The sequence below is a fragment of the Tachypleus tridentatus genome, chromosome 4, assembly GCF_004210375.1.
Source record: "Tachypleus tridentatus isolate NWPU-2018 chromosome 4, ASM421037v1, whole genome shotgun sequence".
Taxonomy (NCBI): Eukaryota; Metazoa; Arthropoda; class Merostomata; order Xiphosura; family Limulidae; genus Tachypleus; species Tachypleus tridentatus.
Window position 1 is genome coordinate 31,066,436 of NC_134828.1, and position 20,980 is coordinate 31,087,415.

At 35.8% G+C, this 20,980-nt stretch overlaps 1 protein-coding gene across 2 annotated transcripts in view; it reads left to right on the forward strand.

Moving 5' to 3' along the window:
• Positions 1-20,980, forward strand: part of LOC143248793 (uncharacterized) — an 80,480-nt gene that overhangs the window by 31,635 nt on the left and 27,865 nt on the right. The window contains exon 3 of one of the 2 annotated variants that reach the window (XM_076497529.1): positions 8,746-8,868. In XM_076497529.1, coding sequence (XP_076353644.1) covers positions 8,746-8,868 — 123 coding nt within the window. Of the gene's footprint in view, positions 1-8,715; positions 8,869-20,980 lie in introns of both variants that reach the window. The other variant, XM_076497528.1, reaches the window with a different exon arrangement.

Sequence of the window (20,980 nt, forward strand, 5' to 3'; positions counted from 1 at the left end):
TCCCTCTATGAATGAAATTTAATAAAGTGTCCGCAGGATACAAACGTATCATAATTTTCCAAACTGTTGTGCTGCTCCTAGCGACGAGTTAAGTAAATTCATTTTAATTAGATCTGTGTCAGGTGTGTTCGTGTGACGTATGATTTAAACGTTTTATAAACATACAGGTGCATGCCTGATAGCAATATTAATAATTAATATTTTACCCTTTCTGCTGACATAATGAGGACATAATTATTGTATGTTGTGTTTATCAGACAGGAGGTAGCACTGCCAAGTTGGGTTTGGTTTGGTTTGAATTTCGCGCAAAGCTACACGAGGGCTATCTGCGCTAGCTGTCCCTAATTTAGCAATGTAAGACTAGAAGAAAGGCAGCTAGTCATCACCACCCACCGCCAACTCTTGGGCTACTCTTTTACCAACGAATAGTGGGATTGACCTTCAAATTATATCGCCCCCATGGCTGAAAGGACGAGCATGTTTGGTGCGACGGGGATTCGAACCGGCAATCCTCGGATTACGAGTCGAGAGCCTTAACCACCTGGCCATGCCGGGTCTCCTAAGTAGGAACGGTATTTTAAATATTTCCTCAATAGGTCATCAGAACTTTACAATACTATACAGTGTTACCTTCTATAACATTATCCATGTAATGACTGAGTTAGAATTCTTTTTAAATGGAGTATTATTAATAAATACTAGTAATTAAGAATCATAATTCTAGTGTGAGCGATTTTATCAATAATGTTTGGAGTTGTTGTTGTTTTACAGTAATATAATGTTCTTTTAAAACACTTTAGTACAGGATAAAACATGAATTACCAGTCAAAAATAAATAAACAATAAATACTACAGTTAGAACCTCATTGTATTTAAAACTCTGTTATAAAACACGACATTTCTACTAAAACACTTTGTTGAAAAAAAACTTTTCATAGAAGTAAATAAACGTAGGGATGGCATTTGCATCATTCCTACATAATAACATAGACAAGAATTAACATTTAGCAATATGTATATATCACTGTTCAATCACTGATGAGTTTAATGTATCCTGTTTTGTCTCCGTCTAACTGGGTTACATACATACAGTATTATTTGTAATACCATTCACATCAGTATAGTTGTAACATATGTTCATACCTGTCGTCCTTTAATTGGGATTTTGATATTTTCACAGACCACGAATTATACTTGATTTACCCTAACCTAGTTCTACTAACCAGACAAATGGCAACCAGTCAACAGAACCTTCCGCCTATGCAGCCAACTTTAACGAAATAATGGGATGGATTGTCACTGTTATAATGTACCCATCAGTTGAAAGTCGTACAGAGCATTTTTAGTGGCATATCGCGGTCCAATCCTTGGACCTAACAATCCGCAGTCGACAACACTAACCGTTGGGTCGCACACAACCCGTTGTCCAGTAATAGATGTTTTCAAGTCTTATTTCATCTTCCTTCCACTTTTGTTAACAAGCAAACGGCTGAACTAACACATTATTTAATTTAACTTCCACTTTTGGTAACAAGTAAACGGCTAAACTAAAACATTATTTAATTTGGCTACCACTTTTGGTAACAAGCAAACGGCTAAACTAACACATTATTTAATTTGGCTACCACTTTTGGTAACAATCAAACGGCTAAACTAACACATTATTTAATTTGGCTTCCACTTTTGGTAACAAGTAAACGGCTAAACTAACACATTATTTAATTTGGCTACCACTTTTGGTAACAAGCAAACGGCTAAACTAACACATTATTTAATTTGGCTTCCACTTTTGGTAACAAGTAAACGGCTAAACTACAACATTATTTAATTTGGCTATCATATTTGGTAACTATAAGAATGGCTGAACTAAAACACTAATTAACCTGGCTAACCGAATTTTAGCCAAGTAGTTTTTGTTTGAAACATACCCGGTCTTGTGTGAAGTTTATTATTTTAATGTATTACAACGAGATACAATTGAATGTACTTTAACCCATGTTTTCTTTAGCAAACGCTCCGATGGAGATATATACTCTTCAAAAAAAGAAACGCAAAAGGGATATTTTTGTTATTTTAAAAAGGAATATATGTAATAACGTTACAAGCTCAGAGTATGTGATGTTACACGTGTTAAGGCACTGATTGTCAGACCAAAATGACAATGAAAGTTGTGCACTTTGAAAACGGAGGAAACCATCGGAATTTTCGCCAAAACGCATGCGTGTCCAATAAATTTGTTTGAGAGATCTGCATGTTCTGCAAGTGCAACATGTGCAAAATCCCTATAAAAGTGACGGGTTCTCGGTTTCCATAGCTCAGCGTTAAGCCACTGACACGCAATACAGTTACGCTGAGACTAACTGAAGCACAACGCAACAACGCCATTGGTCGCTTGGAAGCAGGCAATCTCGATCAGATGTTGCCAGAGTTATGAATGTCCACCCAAGCACCAGCACAAGGCTATGGAATCGTCACCAACAACATGGATCAACTCGTGACCGTCCACGATCTGGCAGACCTCGTGTGACCACGCCCGCACAAGATCGCAACATCCGGTTACGTCAACTTCGGGATAGGACCATTACTGCGACGTCTACTGCCTCAACCATACCAGGGTTGCGTAGGATTTTCGATCAGACCATACGCAATCGTCGACGAGATTCTTAGGCCCCATGTGCAACCCATCATGGTGAACGTCAATGACGTTTTTCAACATGACAACGCCCGTCCTCACACAGGCCGACTCACCACTATCTTCTTGAGACACCACAACATCAACGTTCTTCCCTGGCCCTCCAGATCACCAGATTTAAACCCCATTGAACATCTTTGGGACGAGTTGGACCGACGTCTGCGACGGCGACAACCTCAACCGCAGATTCTACCTCAGCTTTTAGCAGCTTTGCTGGCTGAGTGGACAGCCATTCCACAGGATGTGATTCGTCATCTCATCGCTTCCATGGGCAGGAGACGCCAAGCAGTTATTGATGCTCACGGGGGCATACTCGTTATTGACGTTGAGTGACGTTAAACTTCAACTAGTGAGCGTGGACTTCGCCTTTGCAGACTTTGGATGTTCAGCAGTGAATGTGCAAAGTTTCACACATGTCATACAGAACTACCCGGAATAAACTTGTTAACAATTGGTCTCAAATTTTGCCTTTTGCGTTTCTTTTTTTGAAGAGTATATATATGTTTTACCTTCTACAAACTCTAGAAATCAAATCAGGTCAGAAATTTGATAACTCTAAACTAGAATTCCTGGACCTTCATCATCAGGATAAAATAAACCAAATTAAAAATTACGACATTGTAATATTAGTTTAGCACACGAGTGATTAGTATGTGTAATTCTCGGACACATCGGTTCACGTAAACAACCACAAAACACGGCCGGTGGTTGGCCTGCCAGACTATTGAATATCAACTTCCATTGTTAGAATCCCTTTAGTGCCACAACAAAATCACGCTCCACATTTTGGGGCCGTGAGTGAATTATAAGAATGACAGTCAAATCTCCTTTAATGTTTTAACAAAAAAATAATAATAGTTGGTAGTACGTGGATGGTGTTGACAAGCTGTCTTCCCTCTAGTCTATCACTTACAAGTTAAGAACAGCTAACGCAAATATATCCTTTGTGTTACTTTCCTCGAAATCCAGCAAACAGATTATTTCCTACCCTTATACTTGGTCCAAAAGTCATGTTCATTCCAGGAAACAAATGATATTGGAAGTTTGCGACATAACGCTTGTATTCGAGTTCAGAGTGTGGTGAGGTGAAACTCTTCGATAGAACTTTCGCAAATATGACTTAGAAATTACATTGGGTTTCTTTACAATCTTTGGACGTAAAGGATTCTAAGAAGGAAGAAACCAAGTAAAGGTAGAGAAATAAGACGATACATCAAACATACAGCTTTATGTGACCTTAACTTTATTCAATATCTTCTTTGTTTGTTTGTTTTTAATTTCGCGCAAAGCTACTCGAGGGCTATCTGCGCTAGCCGTCCCTAATCTAGCAGTGTAAGACTAGAGGGAAGGCAGCTAGTCATCACCACCCACCGCCAACTCTTGGGCTACTCTTTTTACCAACGAATAATAGGATTGACCGTCACATTATAACGCCCCCACGGCTGAAAGGATGAGGATGTTTGGTGCGACCGGGATTCGAATCCGCGACCCTCGGATTACGAGTCAAACGCCTCAACATGCTTGGCCATGTAGGGGCTCATCTCTTCTCTAACTGAGCATTTTTGGAATAATTTAAAACAGATCCACATTTTGGCCCAAAATATTTGAAGAAATATCAAAGACCTAAATTATAAGCACTTGATACAAGAACTTAGTTTGAAAATAGAAACATTCGAAATCTGATTGACAGTTAAAGTTGTATTTATAATACAATACATTTCCTGATGTTATTAAGCCAAAAAATATGTTATGTTTGTATCAGATTTTTTCTCAGTTCGTTTAGGGAACGCACATAAATATTATAACAAAAACATTTTTTATTTTATCCTTTATGTAACCATCTTGATCATTTCTGAAGCTGTATGAACATATCACTGGTTGAACCAACTGAAATACGGTTATGAGCCTTGTACCTATGGGTTCGTTGCGGTACACTGAAACATATACACAAATATGTGTCCTTTATAGTAATAAAAACGGTATAATGAACTATATATACAAATATACGAACCATATACGTAACATATGTTTTCATATGGACATCAAAACGGTGTACTTAACTATATACACAGCATGTGTGTTAATTATATGAACAAAATGGCATATTGAACTTTATATATGTATATATTATGGTCATCAAAACGGTATACTCAACTATATATACAACGTATGTGTACACTATGGTTAACAAAATGATATGTTGTACATACATAAGTGTATATATATATATATATATATTTATATTTATATCTGTATTCGTACATACGAAATATATGTACAACTTTATGACAACAAAGAATCAACAATGTGTACCTATACCATAACTAACGTTACATTACATTTACCATGAACATGAAATAAAAGGTATTCGGTGACGCACTCTGCTCGTGATTCAATATTATGGTTAACTACACACACGTAGGGAATAACACAAAACTTGTGTGTTCATTATGTACATTCATAAAAGAATGCATGAGCAAAGTACATCGTTCAAGAACAAGCACATGAACGTTTCTGGCCTGTAGCGCATATCTATTTATTTGGTCATTACTGTCATGGATTTAAACAAATATAACTCTTCTGGCATGTTGACATAATCTCTTAACCAAAGGTGTCCAAAATTCTCGAGTAATAGGATTCGTTCTCCTGTAAACAATACGAACCATCCACGGTGATTCAGTCAAAAAAATCAGTTTCGTGTTTTGCTGGAGTGTAAAAAATATAAAAAAAATTCTTCTTATGTTCACCTCTGAAGAAAATTATTATTACACGGATATTCGTCTGATGATGACGTGGACGACACGCATCAGTCGCGTGTGGTCGCAATGAATTTTTAGCACAAGAACCTCTAAGTAGGTGGGGGACTCTTAATTATGGGTTGACTAACGGAGAAATAACTCACGAAATTGAGTCGTAAGGTTGCCTTTTATGAAGCAATAATTTAGGCCTAAGCTTATCTTGGGTTCGATGATTTCACTTCACAAAAGCGTACTGGCCACTATCCGCTTTAAACACAAGTTTTCCACCCCTTGACTATTTCATTATTATCCTACCTGGCCGAATGACTCTTACTAAATGACTATAATCTAACAGAACATGCACTTGGGGAATAAAAGTAACCATCAAATTCTCCTTGACTTATTACCGCTTCATGGTGGTCATCGTCTCGAACTACTTCTCCGCTTTAAATCGCTAATTGAAGAAGCGCTTATTCATATGAGTTGGGATACATAGAGACTGGAGATCTAATAAAGTTTTGTTTTTACTGCGTACGTTATTCATTTTAACAATGGTTTTCATTGACAGCATAAATTCCAAACGAGAGGTATGTTGTGCAAATATGTTACATGTAGTTTTTCATGTCTTTATTTACAACATTCATTACCAGTAGTCTCGTGCTTGGCATTGTTGAGTAACAATTATTTTTTTACGATATCTTTCTGGTTTTATATACACATATATATCTTGGGTATTAGAGTTGTTTTATTTTAATAATTCATAAAAATGTTTATGTGCAAGACAAAATTGTAGGCTTACGTATTTTCCTGAGATGAGAAAAAACAAATTATTTTTGTGTTACCAAACTGTGAACATGACGTTCACTTGTCGAAAAAAATCAAATATTAAAAATAACAACCTCATTTCAGGCGGAATCCTTCTATTTAATTATAATAGCCCAAGAGTTTACGATGAGTGCTGTCCACCAGCCAGCTCTTTTCTTTCTAATCTATCAGTTTAAAATAAGGGCTAGCGTATAAAATGTTTGTGTAGCTTTGCGCAAATAAAATAAAATAAAACAAGAATTGTCTTTGTGTGTTTTGGGGTGTGTTTTTCTTATAGCAAAGCCACCTCGGGCTACCTGCTGTGCCCACCGAGGGTAATCGAACCCCTGATTTTAGCGTTGTAAATCCATAGACTTACCGTTGTACTAGCGGGGGACGAAGTATCTTTGACCTGTAGTTATTTGTTGTTTGTTTATTTTCCTGTCAACCAAATTAGGATAATAAATCTGATGATATTAAAATCCTATATCTCACGTTCAATATCACCTTTCCACGTATTAGAACCTACACAGATGGTGGTCTTGCCCTTCGATGAAATCGGTTCATCGATGTGCAGATGAACGCCACCGCAATATAGGTAGACACATTCTTTTTTAAAAAAACCTTTGTAGCAAATACTTGCATTCGGTCGCAATGTGTTTCATGTATACGTACTCATGTCTAGAAATAAAAATATTCATTTGTTGGCCCGGGGCCAGGTGGATAAGGCTCTCGACTCGTAATTTGAAATTCGTGGGTTCGAATCCCCGTCTCACCAAACATATCATCCGTGGGGTCGTTATGATGATCGGTCAATTTCATCATTCGTTGGTTAAAGAGTAGCCCAAGAGATAGCGGTGGGGGTTGATGACTAGCTGCTGCTTTCTCTCTGGTCTTACACTGCTAAATTAGGGACAGCTAGCGCGGATAGCCATCGTGTAGCTTTGCGCGAAATTCAAAGACCAAACCAAAAATATTAATTTGTTACATTGCAGTAACGTTTCGATATCTCGATATGACCTGGTGTTTAGGGCGCTCAACTCGCAATTTGCGTGTGATTGGTTCGAATCCCATCATTGAATATGCTCATTGTTTCAGGCGTGGTAGCGATATATTGTGCGATCAATCCCAATATTTGTTGGTAAACAACAGCACAAAAGGTACGGTAGGTGGCGTTGACGTCAAATATAGGGACAGCGAGCGCAGATAACCTTCAAGTAACTATGCACGAAATTCAACAAATGAACAGTGACGCTTTGTATAATAAAAAAAAAACAACTCAAGAATATAATGGCTCAGCGGTATGTCTGCGGAGTTGCACGCTAAAATCCGGGTTTCGATACCCGTGGTGGGCAGAGTACAGATAGCTCATTGTGTAGCTTTGTGCTTAATTCTAAACAAAAACAACAATTGTTACTGAATAACTTTTAATTTATAGAACTAATAATGATAAACATGAATATCTGTAGCCTCCTTTAGTTCTTTCGATACACTGTACACAATTCAGGCTTTTTTTTTTAATTTTGCGCAAAGCTACACGAGGGCTATCTGCGCTAGCCATCCCTAATTTTATTACAAACAAACAAAGTCTTCATAATATTACTTGGAGTATGTTTTGTTTATCATATAACGACAAAAATAAACTCTTCTTTTAATAACCCATAATCAAGCCTGGTTGATTTAAGAATACAAAATACACTGATTAGTTTGCCAACTACATATCTAATAGCTCAAAATATGCTGGTTAGTTTAACAATCACGTCACGTGTAAGAGTACTAAATACACTCACTAATCAAAGCCCCAGTCGTATTGTGTACAATAGTCTAATATACACTAAATATTTCACCACTTACAACATGATATTATAAACATTTAGATGTGGTACCTCAACAGTGTCGCTGTCACTTAGCAATAAACAACAAATATCTTTATTCCTTGGTCAACTAACCAATAATGGTCGAAATTATGCTAAGAGTAATGGTTTTCTGTTTCGCAGATACAGTGTGGTATAAAGAGTTCTCCTGCAACCTTTCCTTTAGTTTGGGTACAACAAATGTTTTTACCTCTAGAAATCTCACCTAAATTCTGTTTTAATATTACATTGTTTTTTTTCCTTTTAAATAAAATGTCACACTTTATTTGCAAAAAACAAAAGGACTGTTTACATAAAATAGTACATAACAACAACACATCACCTTGATTGCCTAAACCTAAACTTGTAGTTCAAATATTTTTCACAAGTGTCGCTACTATTAGACGTTGTTGTGGTTTGTAACTATGAGACGTTATAGCTTGTCTCTCTCTTTTCTTTTTCTTTAAAGTATTTCTTGACAAGTAGATGTCTGTTTCAGTAAACAGTTATTTGACTAACTTAGTATAACTCCCATCACATCATTTCATGATTAAACTTTTGAGTCTAAAGCATGATCTCCAGCAGTTTCTGTTTTTTGTTTGGCCAACTAGATGTTTCTCTTCTTCAGCTCACACACCATGATTTCGGTCTGTTGCAGAACGAACGTGGACCAAGTCGATTTTCCCACATTTCACACCGCTTGGGTATTAGACACAGTAGTCCTACCTACAGGGACCGTGACGTGTTGGTTTCCTGTGGAGAGACAAACCATATTACTTCGGTAAGGTAAACCACTTATAAAGGTTACTTGCATATCTGGCTTTGGTTAAAGTGGAACTACACAGAACCACAAATTCTGCGCATGTTTCAAAGGAGACCTAGACGTACATAGCGTAAATTGAATATCCACAAAGTTTCCGTGTCAAACAAAATGCACGAATTTCAATAAAACCTTAACTGAAATAAGAGCCACCTCGTGGTCATGTAATTACAACCACGTGACATAAAAAAAGAAAGAAAATGAGGGAAAGAAAAATTATTGTCCTTATGACGAGAGACTAAAACTTCATTGCGAAACAAGAAAAAATTTGGATAAAAACAAGTCTAAAAAGTATCTTGCAATCTTTTTTATTTGCCACATATTTTGAAATATTGGCTATTTGTTTGTTTTTGATTTTCGTGAAAAACTATACGAGAGCTTGCAAGGAAGGCACCTAGTCATCAACTACCCACCGCCAACTCTTGGGCTACTCTTTTTTCCAACGAATAGAGGGATTGACCCTAGATTTATAACGTCCCCACAGCTGAAAGGGCGAGCATGTTTGATGTGACGGAGAAGACTCGGACCCGCGACCCTCAGATTATGAGTCGAGTTCCTTAATCACCTGGTCATGCCAGGCCAGTATTGGCTGAAATTGTCTTTACAGCCAAATATCCCATTTTAATTAAAATACAAATATCTACACATAAACACACACACTCGTATATATGACACGTCATCTATACTGATATATATATTCAAATGTAAAGCAGGTTGTTACTCACATCCACCAGTAACCCTTATATTTATTTAGCTATTTTTCGAGCACATTTTAAAATATTCGAATTTCTGATGAGTTTCGTTCCTCAGGCCTATTTTGAGATTCATTATTCAATTCTATTCTTCCAATTCAAAACACGACTTCTACATGACGAAAGGCAAACATAAATACTTAAATTTCATTTCAACTGCTTAGTTTCCCCAGGTGGACTCAGCAGATAGCCCGATGTGGCTTGGCTATAAGAAAAAACACACACACAGTGCTAAGACACTTTTTTTAAACTCATAATGCAGGTTGGTGAATAGCAAAAAGAACAACAACACTGAAACACGCATTGTTTCATAATGTTAATAAGAAAGCTTTATTACCTATAAAAGAGGAGTGGTTGTTGTTTTTACTTTGTTGTTGTTGTTTTTCTCTATCGCGTTTCATCTTCAGTTTATTCAATATATATGCAAATTTTAAAAAAAAAAATGCATGTACACAATCCGAAACAAAACGATTAGAGCCAGAAACGACAGTCCATTGGCGGGACAGCGGTAAGTCTACAGTCTTCCAACTCTAAAATTAAAATACGGAATTTGATTTCCCAAGAGTGACACAGCAGAGAGTTTAAGTGGTTTTATCCTAAATGAATAAACCAATTATGGTATTTGAGGCCACGATCTTTCTGAGAACTCCTGAAACTGACAAAGTTTTAGACTCATGCCATGACAACAACCACTTGGGAGATCCTGATATTGGTGAGGTTTTGGACAGATCTCAGAACAGAAACTATTAAGAAGATTCTGACAACGAAGATGTTTAGGAATGATGTCAGGACAGGATTGTCTTGGATGTTTCGGCATTGATAACGCTTTGAACTCACGTCAGGACAGAAACTGTCTGGGAGATTCTGACATTAACGAGATATTGGACTACAAACAGAACAGGAACTACATGGGAGACTCTGACACTGATGAGATTTTGGACTCAGGCTGGTACAGGAACTACTTGGGAGATTCTAACATTGACGAGTTCGACGCTGAGCGCCAAGACCTTTTCCTGATTTCAACTTTTAAAGTTTCACCTTCAGTTTGTTCGATATATATGCAAATTAAAAAAAAAAATACATGTATACAATCTGAAACAAAATGATTAGTGCTAGAAACGACAGTCCTCCGGCGGGACAGCGGTAAGTCTACGGACTTCCAACGCCCAAATTAAAATACGGAATTCGACATTATCGTTAGGGTCAAAGATTCCCAGACAGCTGTCATGCGTAAATATATTATACATCTGTATATTCATCACCGTTTAAGCGTTCCTTAAAGGAAACAGACAAGTGTATCATACGTCTTATTGATTTAATAATGGCCCCCCGCTAGTATAGCGGTATGTCTCTGGATTTACAACGCTAAAATCAGGGGTTCGATTCCCTCGGTGGGCTGAGCCCTTTGTAGCTTTGCTATAAGAAACACACACACTGATTTAATAATACAGTTTATAAATCCACCTAAACGGGAAAAATTTATTTGCACGAAAGGTAAACCTTATATTCATAAACTACAAAATATAGTTTTACAGATTTCCAGAAAAAATACATCCAAATTTTATAAATTCCAATCACTTTGAATTTATAAGATTACAGTTATCTAAAAAATGACGTCTAAATAGTCATGCAATGAGATATTTTTAAAACATGCTTATCATAAAAACTCACATTTACAGAAAAATAAAATTATCTGACACTTTCAAGTAACTTTTAATATATAGACCTAAGACGTACGATGTTTCTTTTCAAATGTAAGGTGTATGCTTAAAAATACCAAAAATAATCACTGAATGTCACTTTGCAATATTTTACGAGTTTGTAGACTTCTAACCCTAAAACAAATCTAGCATTTCCTGCAATGCTGCAAAAATTAAAATATTTTTTTCTTAAACAACAAGTCCTTATTTTCTTTTAGTTTCATATAGAAAGAAAATATCCTGTCTCTCCGTGATGACAAGAAAACCCACTTGTAGAGAAAATATATATATGTAAAAATATCTGGTATGGGTTGAGAAAAATTTTGATGTAGAGAAGCGAACAACGTTTTGACCTTTGGTCATCGTCAGGACTCAACTTTGCAATAGCGCCTCGGTACATTCCAACCTTAGAAATTAAAACATGTTTAAAAGACATAGCCAGGAGACTTGTGATACATTCTACAGAAAACAACCAACAGAAAGAAGACAACTTCGACAATTTTATTGACATCCAACAGGCCCGGCATGGCCAAGCGCGTTAAGGCGTGCGACTCGTAATCCGAGGGTCGCGAGTTTGCGCCCGCGTCGCGCCAAACATGCTCGTCCTCCCAGCCGTGAGGGCGTTATAATGTAATGTCAATCCCACTATTCGTTGGTAAAAGAGTAGCCCAAGAATTGGCGGTGGGTGGTGATGACTAGCTGCCTTCCCTCTAGTCTTACACTGCTAAATTAGGGACGGCTAGCACAGATAGCCCTCGAGTAGCTTTGTGCGAAATTCCAAAACAAACAAAGACATCCAACAGCCAAACTTTCCAGAAAAAATTAAAAATTAATATTTTCCAGAAAATCTAAAAACAACATCTTAAACGATTTTTCATCAACCATCAACATAATTTCACCAAACAGAAAACTAAAAAAATAATCTTACAAAAAGAGACATTAAAAATTCCATTTAAAACCTAAAACAAGACAAAAACATAAAAATTCTAAAAGCAGATAAAGGAAACGCTATAGTCATAATGAACAAGAATGAATACATCCAAAAACTGAAGAACATCCTATCATACACTAACAAATTTAAACCAAAACACACAATTTCACAAACACTTTATTCCTACCTACACAAAACTGACTCACGCACACCACAAATATACGGCATCCCCATACCTCATAAACCAGATTGTCCATTACGACCAATAATGTCCACATATGAATCGTTTAATTACAATCTTGGTAAATACATAGCATGGGCATTCTCCAAATATGTAACATCAGCCAGCTCATTCATCAAAGACTCTTTTAATTTCAAGTCTAATCTAAATCAACTTAATCATAAGGCCTTGATGGCCAGTTTCGATGTTATATCCCTCTTTACAGAAGTCCCAACCGCCGAAGCCTGCAAGATAGCCTTGGAACTCTATATTCGAGACCATAAACCATCTATAGACATTCCCAGCAACCAATTAGCAACCCTCATAGAATTCACCACGATGAAGACAAACTTCATGTTCAACAACCACAACTATGTACAAATAAATAACTTGAGCATGGGCAACCCAGTATCACCAGTTCTCGCTAATATTTTTATGACACAAGTTGAAACACAAGCAATTAACACAGCATTACATCCACCACTATACTGGTACAGATACGATTGCGGGATTCACATCTACAGAACACACTTAATTTTTTCAATTACATTAACTCTATAATCTCAATATTAACTTCACATGTGAACAGGAAGAAAGCAATCAAATATCATTTCTTAACCTCAAAATTACAAGAATCGATACACAATTTAAAACAGGAATCCACCGAAAAATCACTCATACTGAACTATACATTCCTTGGGACTCAGCACATTAAATAAAACAAAAACTCAACATACTAAGAAACCAAATAAACACAGCCATAAAACTATGCTACCAGATAAAATTAAAGACGAATTAGACAAAATAAAACAATACTTCATCAACATCAATAAGTTTCCTCCACAAACCGTATAAAACAGGAAGAAAGCAATCAAATATCATTTCTTAACCTCAAAATTACAAGAATCGATACACAATTTAAAACAGGAATCCACCGAAAAATCACTCATACTGAACTATACATTCCTTGGGACTCAGCACATTAAATAAAACAAAAACTCAACATACTAAGAAACCAAATAAACACAGCCATAAAACTATGCTACCAGATAAAATTAAAGACGAATTAGACAAAATAAAACAATACTTCATCAACATCAATAAGTTTCCTCCACAAACCGTATAAAACATTATACACACACACCTAAATAAAAAGCAAAATCAACTAACAAAAGTAAATATATCCCACGAATTAAAAAATCACGAAACCATATACTGCTGCATACCATATATTCCCGACATCAGAAGAAAAATAGCCAACATTTAGCAAAAACTAGTAACAGAATATAACATTCCAGTTAATACTAAAAGTATACAAAAACCAGGCACAAAACTAAGGTCTATACTGTGTAAAAACTACACTGACAAACACAACACCAACATTATTTATAGAATACAATGTGATAACTACCACGACTTCTATATTGGAGAAACAAGTGGAAAAATGGAAACCAGATTCAAAGAACACAAAATGTCACCTTCACTCGATTTCGAACACTGCAAATCAAATAAACTAACATAACCATAAAAAACACCCAAATACTAAATAAAGAAACAAACATAAACAAACGTAAAATTAAAAAAGACAAAATAAAGCCCAAAATAAACCAATACAAAGGAACACCTTTATACCTGCATTAATAAATATAATCAAACATCTAAGCACGCCCTATACATTTCTACACTCAATTACACAACCCCCTTCAAACATGTGGTCAGCTATCGGTCAGTTACTTCTTTCTTTTTTAGTGAACCTGACGATGACCGAAGAAGGTCAAAACGTTGTTCGCTCCTCTACATAAATCATTTTCTCAATCCATACCAGCCGTTTTTACATATATATACTCTATCTATTTCAGTCTTTCTGTATTATATAGTGCTAAAGATATTTGAGAGCAATTTGTTTTACGAAATGCTTGGGGTGAAAAACAAATTACGAACTGTAGTAAAGAGTAACTTGTATGAAACAGAATGATATTCTTTATTTAGATTCTCATTTCATAAACAAGCTACACAAACTTTATTTAGGGTAAATGCACAACAGCCATGTGCCTTTAAGTAGCACAGCAGTGAGTCTACTGACTTATAATGCTAAAAACCTGGCTTCGACCGCCGTGGAGGATAGCATAGATAGCTTATTGTGCAGCTTTGTCCTTAACTAGAAACGAAAAAACAATACGCTGTATGTTATGATTTCATGAAATAACCAGAAATTTTGTGTGTATTTTAGAAGCACGAGGTCATTTTTCATTACTTTCTCGCTTAACATGCATTACTAGAATCATCATGGATATCAGCTACAGGTTGTGTCACTTAAACGACAACTACGTAAACATGTTATTCAGTCTAAGCTATCCACATTCTACTTATAACACCATAAAAATACTTAGACTTGTTATTTCTACTCAGTACATAAGGTTTCATCCTATTTTACTGTTTCGTTTAATTTAAATTTCACGCAAAGCTACACGAAGGCTATCTACATCAGCCGTCCCTAATTTAGCAGTGTAAGACTAGAGGGAAGGCAGCTAGTCATCACTATCCGTCACCATTTTACTATTTGATAAGTCTGTTTAAAATGTATTATTTCTAGTTATTCTGTAATGCATTTTCCATGAAAATATAAAAACTTTACGTTCTATAGCATTTTATTATCTCATAAACAAAGTGAAAACCTTACTTCTTTATAGTTCACAATTTTTAACTTTTTATTACTCCAAAACATAATAAAAGTTTTACCTTTTCCAACAATAAATTATTTTATTACCTCATAAAGTCAATAAAAATATCTTTATCTACTCCTTTGTACTAATTTGTGCTTTATAACTCCATAAAGTTTCACGAGAATGCTCGAAGATTAAGTTTTGCCTGTAAAATTAAAATTCATTTCTCAATAACTCCGTCTTATTGCATCTTCTTCTAAATAAATATATCGTTGAAAAAGTCAGGAGAATGAACCAACTTCACAAAATGAAAGGCTTTCAAAAATTAATTTTTAGTCGTATGAGTGACGTATATTTTCTGTTATTGCGCTTCATAAATATCAACTTTCTATCGTAGCTCGTGCAAAATGTGTTAACTGTGTCAGGAGTTTCGTATTTTTCTGGGTGTCTGATGCCTAATAAGAGGTCGGGTGAGTAATATAAACAAATACCTGTGCAGAAAAGCAACCGGCGAGAGAAACACGAATGGCATTCCTTACATATTATTTTGAGATAACAGCAGGACTAACAAGCAAAGAAAAATTAGTACAGAAGCGTCACAATGTTACTCTATTGCTGTTTTACCTTGGTGATTTGCATGAATCCTGAAACTAATATTGCGTTAGCAGACAAAGACACGAACTGGGCTATGCTTTAACCCATATCCATACGCTCATTCTATACAACCGGTCCGTGACAAAATAACTAAAGCTATTAAACGAATGTAAAATAGCTGTGTTTTTTTGTTTTGTGTTTTAGTTTGAGATTCGTGTAACCTATTCTTAACTCCCTTTGCATTTAAAGATGTTACTCCACGAACATGCATCTGATTTACTGGTTATAATTCCACGTTTTCCACTGAGCACGAGCTAAAAGTATTAAACTCCAAAACACGCTGAACTGGTTTTGTATAGTTGGACTTTTCAGCGTTTTTGTTCTTGTTTTCGTTTTCTCACGAGCAGTACTAAATTTCTCGATTTAATTAACATGTACAAATCCTTATGCTAAACGTGTAAGTTCAATAGAGAAAACGTTATGGAACAGAACGAAACTTGAGCTAAACGTACCAATTTTATATTCTTTTTTATTTAATATAATAACAGAATTGAACAAACCGTTACTGTAAGGTTTGGTGACGATGTGAGGGCGCTGTTAGTTAAATAACTTATTTAAGTTGTGCCCCACATGTTTTCCTCGCTGTCATGGAAACTGTTATTTAGATCGAGGAAATTATAGAGACAGATTCACCCGCTAACAGGAGATATGCCCTAACGTATCCCGATTTAATTTCTCTAGAATTGGACACTTATAGGAATACTGGCCCACCCACTAGGACAGAACATTTTAGTAATTACAGTGGTGTGTTTTGTGCCATGACTCCATAAGTTTCCAGGTGTGTGACAAAAATAAGTGAATTAGAAAGTAAACAGGATAACAACTTGTTTTTTCAAAATCACAATATTCGGGCGTGCCTCAATGGGCATGGTGTTCGAACTGTGAATGTACGTGTTCATGGTTCGCGTCCCGTTGCTACAAAAAAACTCCCTCTGCCACTTAGAAACTTTGGAGCCCCATATGAGTGAGGTCAAGCCCTATTATTCTGTTATAAAAAGGACTAGAATTAGCAGTCTAATACTTCACAGCTGCGCACAGGTAGTCCTTGTGTAGTTTTGACAAACAAAATAATAAAAAAATCCTAAATAGAGTGTTCTTCAAAACAGTTATAAAAATGTTAAAACCAATATTTTTTTTATCACAAATCCTTCAGAACACAGCAATCAATCGGCCCAAAACATTAATTTTCAATAAACAACGTCTTTACGACTTATCAGCCTGAGCTATTAACAACCTCATAAGGTCTTCCTAGTTCTTTCTCTGTTATTCTGGACAACCAAATCTACCAAACAATTGTGTAGTTGGATTCTAAGTGATAGAGAGAGTAGTCAGTTAGTTTGTAACATTTTGCAATGATAACGAGTGGGTTGAAAAGTTTCAGATCAGATGTTTCCCTGTGGCTCAGCGGTAAGACCGGAGTTTTTTTTTTTTTATAAAATACGGTGGTTCAACCGTCTGATGGAACATAAGACAGATAATCCATTGTGTAACATTGCAATGAAACAATTCACATGAGATAAACATTAAACAAATTAAATCGAAATTGCTTTAAAAGATTCTACTCGTTTGCAGACATCAGTGCTTCATACGGGTATTCCAGTATCATATGATACTCTAGGATTTTGTGCTAAATTTTAAATTATTTCACTTCTTGAAGCTCACTGTTAATCAACGTTAAATGTAACAAAAGTTCAGACATCTCCTCAAATAATGAGCCGTTGTTTTCTTGAAGCTTTCATGAAATTATCGCCTGTAATTCGATCTTTTTTTATAGTAGATAAGGTGTTTATTTGTTTGGTTTGAATTTCGCGCAAAGCTACACGAGGGCAATCTGCGCTAGCCGTCCTTAATTTAGCAGGAAGGCAGCTAGCCGTCACCACCCACCGCCAACTCTTGGGCTACTCTTTTACCAACGAATAGTGAGATTGACTGTCACATTATAACGCCCCCATGGCTGAAAGGGCGAGCATGTTTGGTGTGACGAGGATTATAAGGTGTAAGTTGTTTTTTCTTTAAAAGAAAGGGGGCTACAGACAAATTAAGAAGTAGATATAAAGTTATCATCCCTGTAAATGATAGTTTTGATTCAATTAAAAAATTTAAAACAAGAAGTGGAAATTTTCTTAGGCTAAACGAACTATTGCAAATTAATATGCAATTTCAAACTTTAGAGAAACGAATCATTTAAAAATTCGAGGAGAATATTAAGTAAACGTTATCATATCAACTAGTCTATTTAGGAAATCAAACGTTTCTAATATAGTGGAAAAGTCTTATCCAAAGATCTCAGGATGACGATATGATTGCACGTGCGCTACTGTGGTAAATGTATTGAAGCTTATATTTATTTTAGTATTATTTCCTGCTATTGCAGAGAGTCTTCTCACAAAGTAGCTAATGTTAAAATACACAAGAGATAGATAGATGTTGGATGAATGAATATCGGCATTGATTTCTGATCAAAACAAGCAACCTACGTAGGACAGAATTAAAAGCCTGTGATGAGATTGGATTCTTAATCACGCTGTTCTTATATTATTATTAATAAATATCAGAATTTATTGTTTCATCAGCTTGATACCTTCACTCGTAGCAATGTTTTTGGCTACAATACCAATAATATCTCATAATGTTCAGCCAGATTCGGAGATTTAGGTTGGTTCTAAATTCATATACTAAGCCAAGTTACATTAAAAAAGAAACATATCATATTTACTTCACACATACTCTATGTTTCTTTAATTTATTATCACAAACGTTCGACTTTATCCAGGCCTCCTTATCAAAGTCTTGTGACCAATACCAACGTACAACTTTTACATCTCACATAAATTACTGCGACGCACGTTAGAACTTATCAGTAGATTCGAGTAGCAGTACAATATAGCAAACGCTAGGATGTCTGACAATGCCTAATAGTAATAAATATCAAATCTCCAGTGGCTTAGTGGTAAGTCTAATGGCTTATAGAGCTAAAAAAATCAGTTTTCAATTGTCTTGGTTGGCAGATCACTGCTAGCCTACCGTGTGTAGCTTTGTACTTAACAACAAAAGAAACAAATAAATAACAAACATAATGATTAATAAATTATTACAACAACTAGTAACAACATTAAATTTCTAATTAAAATATAATCACGTTAAATCTAATGAAAATAAATACGTATCAATTGGTACGTTTTACTAAAAACAATGAAACTAGTTTCTACACATTTGCCACAAAAGAAAAATTATTTTCCTCAGGACGAAGGTTCTCTAAAAACGATTATAAAAATTTGTAACTTACTTTGGTCTGAAAGGAAAAAACTGTCGCTATATCAATTCCAAAAGTAGCAGACTTGTGTGCCACAGCTGAGTTAGTCACATATTAGCTTTATTTTGTATGACTCATTTCTGGTACATTAACGTCAAACATCCAGCATTAATTTAAACTGCATCTCCGAACTACAAAACTAATTAATTTTCATTTTGCCAAATAGCTATCAGTGCATAAAGGTCGTCCAGAGACAGTTTTGTCCTACATAAAAGTCCGTTGACATTTGCACAACACAGGTGGTTTTGTCATTCACTAAAGCGATTACGTGAAAGCTTTAATTAGTTAAGATGTGTGTTTCAGTTTATAGGTGTAGTCTAACAATCATCTTAAGGTACTAAAAATTCAGGTACGTCTTAAAATAAAGAATCCTGAGAATAGAATATCTTTAAATGGCAAAAACAGTCAGGTCAGGACGTTCCAAGTCTGTTTGTTTGTTTTGGAATTTCGCACAAAGCTACTCGAGGGCTATCTGTGCTAGCCATCCCTAATTTAGCAGTGTAAGACTAGAGGGAAGGCAGCTAGTCATCACCACCCACCGCCAACTCTTGGGCTACTCTTTTACTAACGAAAAGTGGGATTGACCGTCACATTATAACGCCCCCACGGCTGAAAGGGTGAGCATGTTTTGTGCGACGGGGATGCGAACCCGCGACCCTCAGATTACGAAGCGCACGCCTTAACGCGCTAGGCCATGCCAGGCCACGTTCCAAGTCATTAACATATCTTACCAAAGATTATTTTAAGCATTTTTAACCTTAGGTATTACACACTAAAATTAGTTTCATATGTTTGTAACCTTGAACACTATTTGACACGTCACAAAGGTTTCTATGACAAAGCAAGACCTGATCAGATGCTACACGTAAATGTGGTATATTATGTGATAAGGTGTACATCACACGCCAGATTTAAATGTTTCTAATTTTAAACAAACGAATACTGTATTCAGACCTTTTCTTATAATACTTAAAGCTCAGTTACCATAATTAAAAATACAAACGTGTCTAACTTAGAATATAGCATACCAAGGCCAAAACATAATTTTCACCCTTTATTTATTCTGAATTATGCCACAGCTAAAGTAAACTTTTACACTTACTATGTTTTACGTTCTTATTAAATAAAAATTGTTTAAATTATGTATCACCTTACTTTTAAAGATAAAATGGAAAACCTTGTCAGTGTGAAGAAGAAAGAATCTTTTAACATAGATTTCTAGAGATGAGACTATTACATTAAAGTAAAGAATAGAAAAGTACAAAAGTCTTGGGGTTAACTTTAGCATGGAGCTCCAGCATGGGCAGGTGGTTAAAGCGCTCAACTCGTAATCTGAAGGTCGTGGGTTTGCATTCCTGTCACACCAAACATGCTCGCCTTTTTAGCCGTGGGGGCGTTATAATGTAACGTTCAATCGCACTATTCGTTGGCAAAATAGTAGCCTAAGAGTTGGCGGTGGGTGATGATGACTAGCTGCTTTCCATGTGGTCTTACACTGCTTAATTACGGACGGCTAGTGCAGATAGACCCCGTGAAGCTTTGTAACGTGGAAACAATGTAAAATATTAGTTTATAAGTAACTGAATCTTTTGACGAAGTTACTTACCAATAAGTGGATGTTAGGTTGTTTTTGTTTTACCTTAATAAAAAGTTTTAGAAAATACACAAGACATGAAAATTTGTGAACACGGAGACATTTATAATACATGAATAAATACATCAAATTATTGCCGCAAACCAGGTTTGGCGCTGGATAACACATACAAGAAATTCAGAAGAAAAAATTCCAGAGATGACTAAAGATAAGACTATCGCCACATTAGATATAACCTCAACCAAA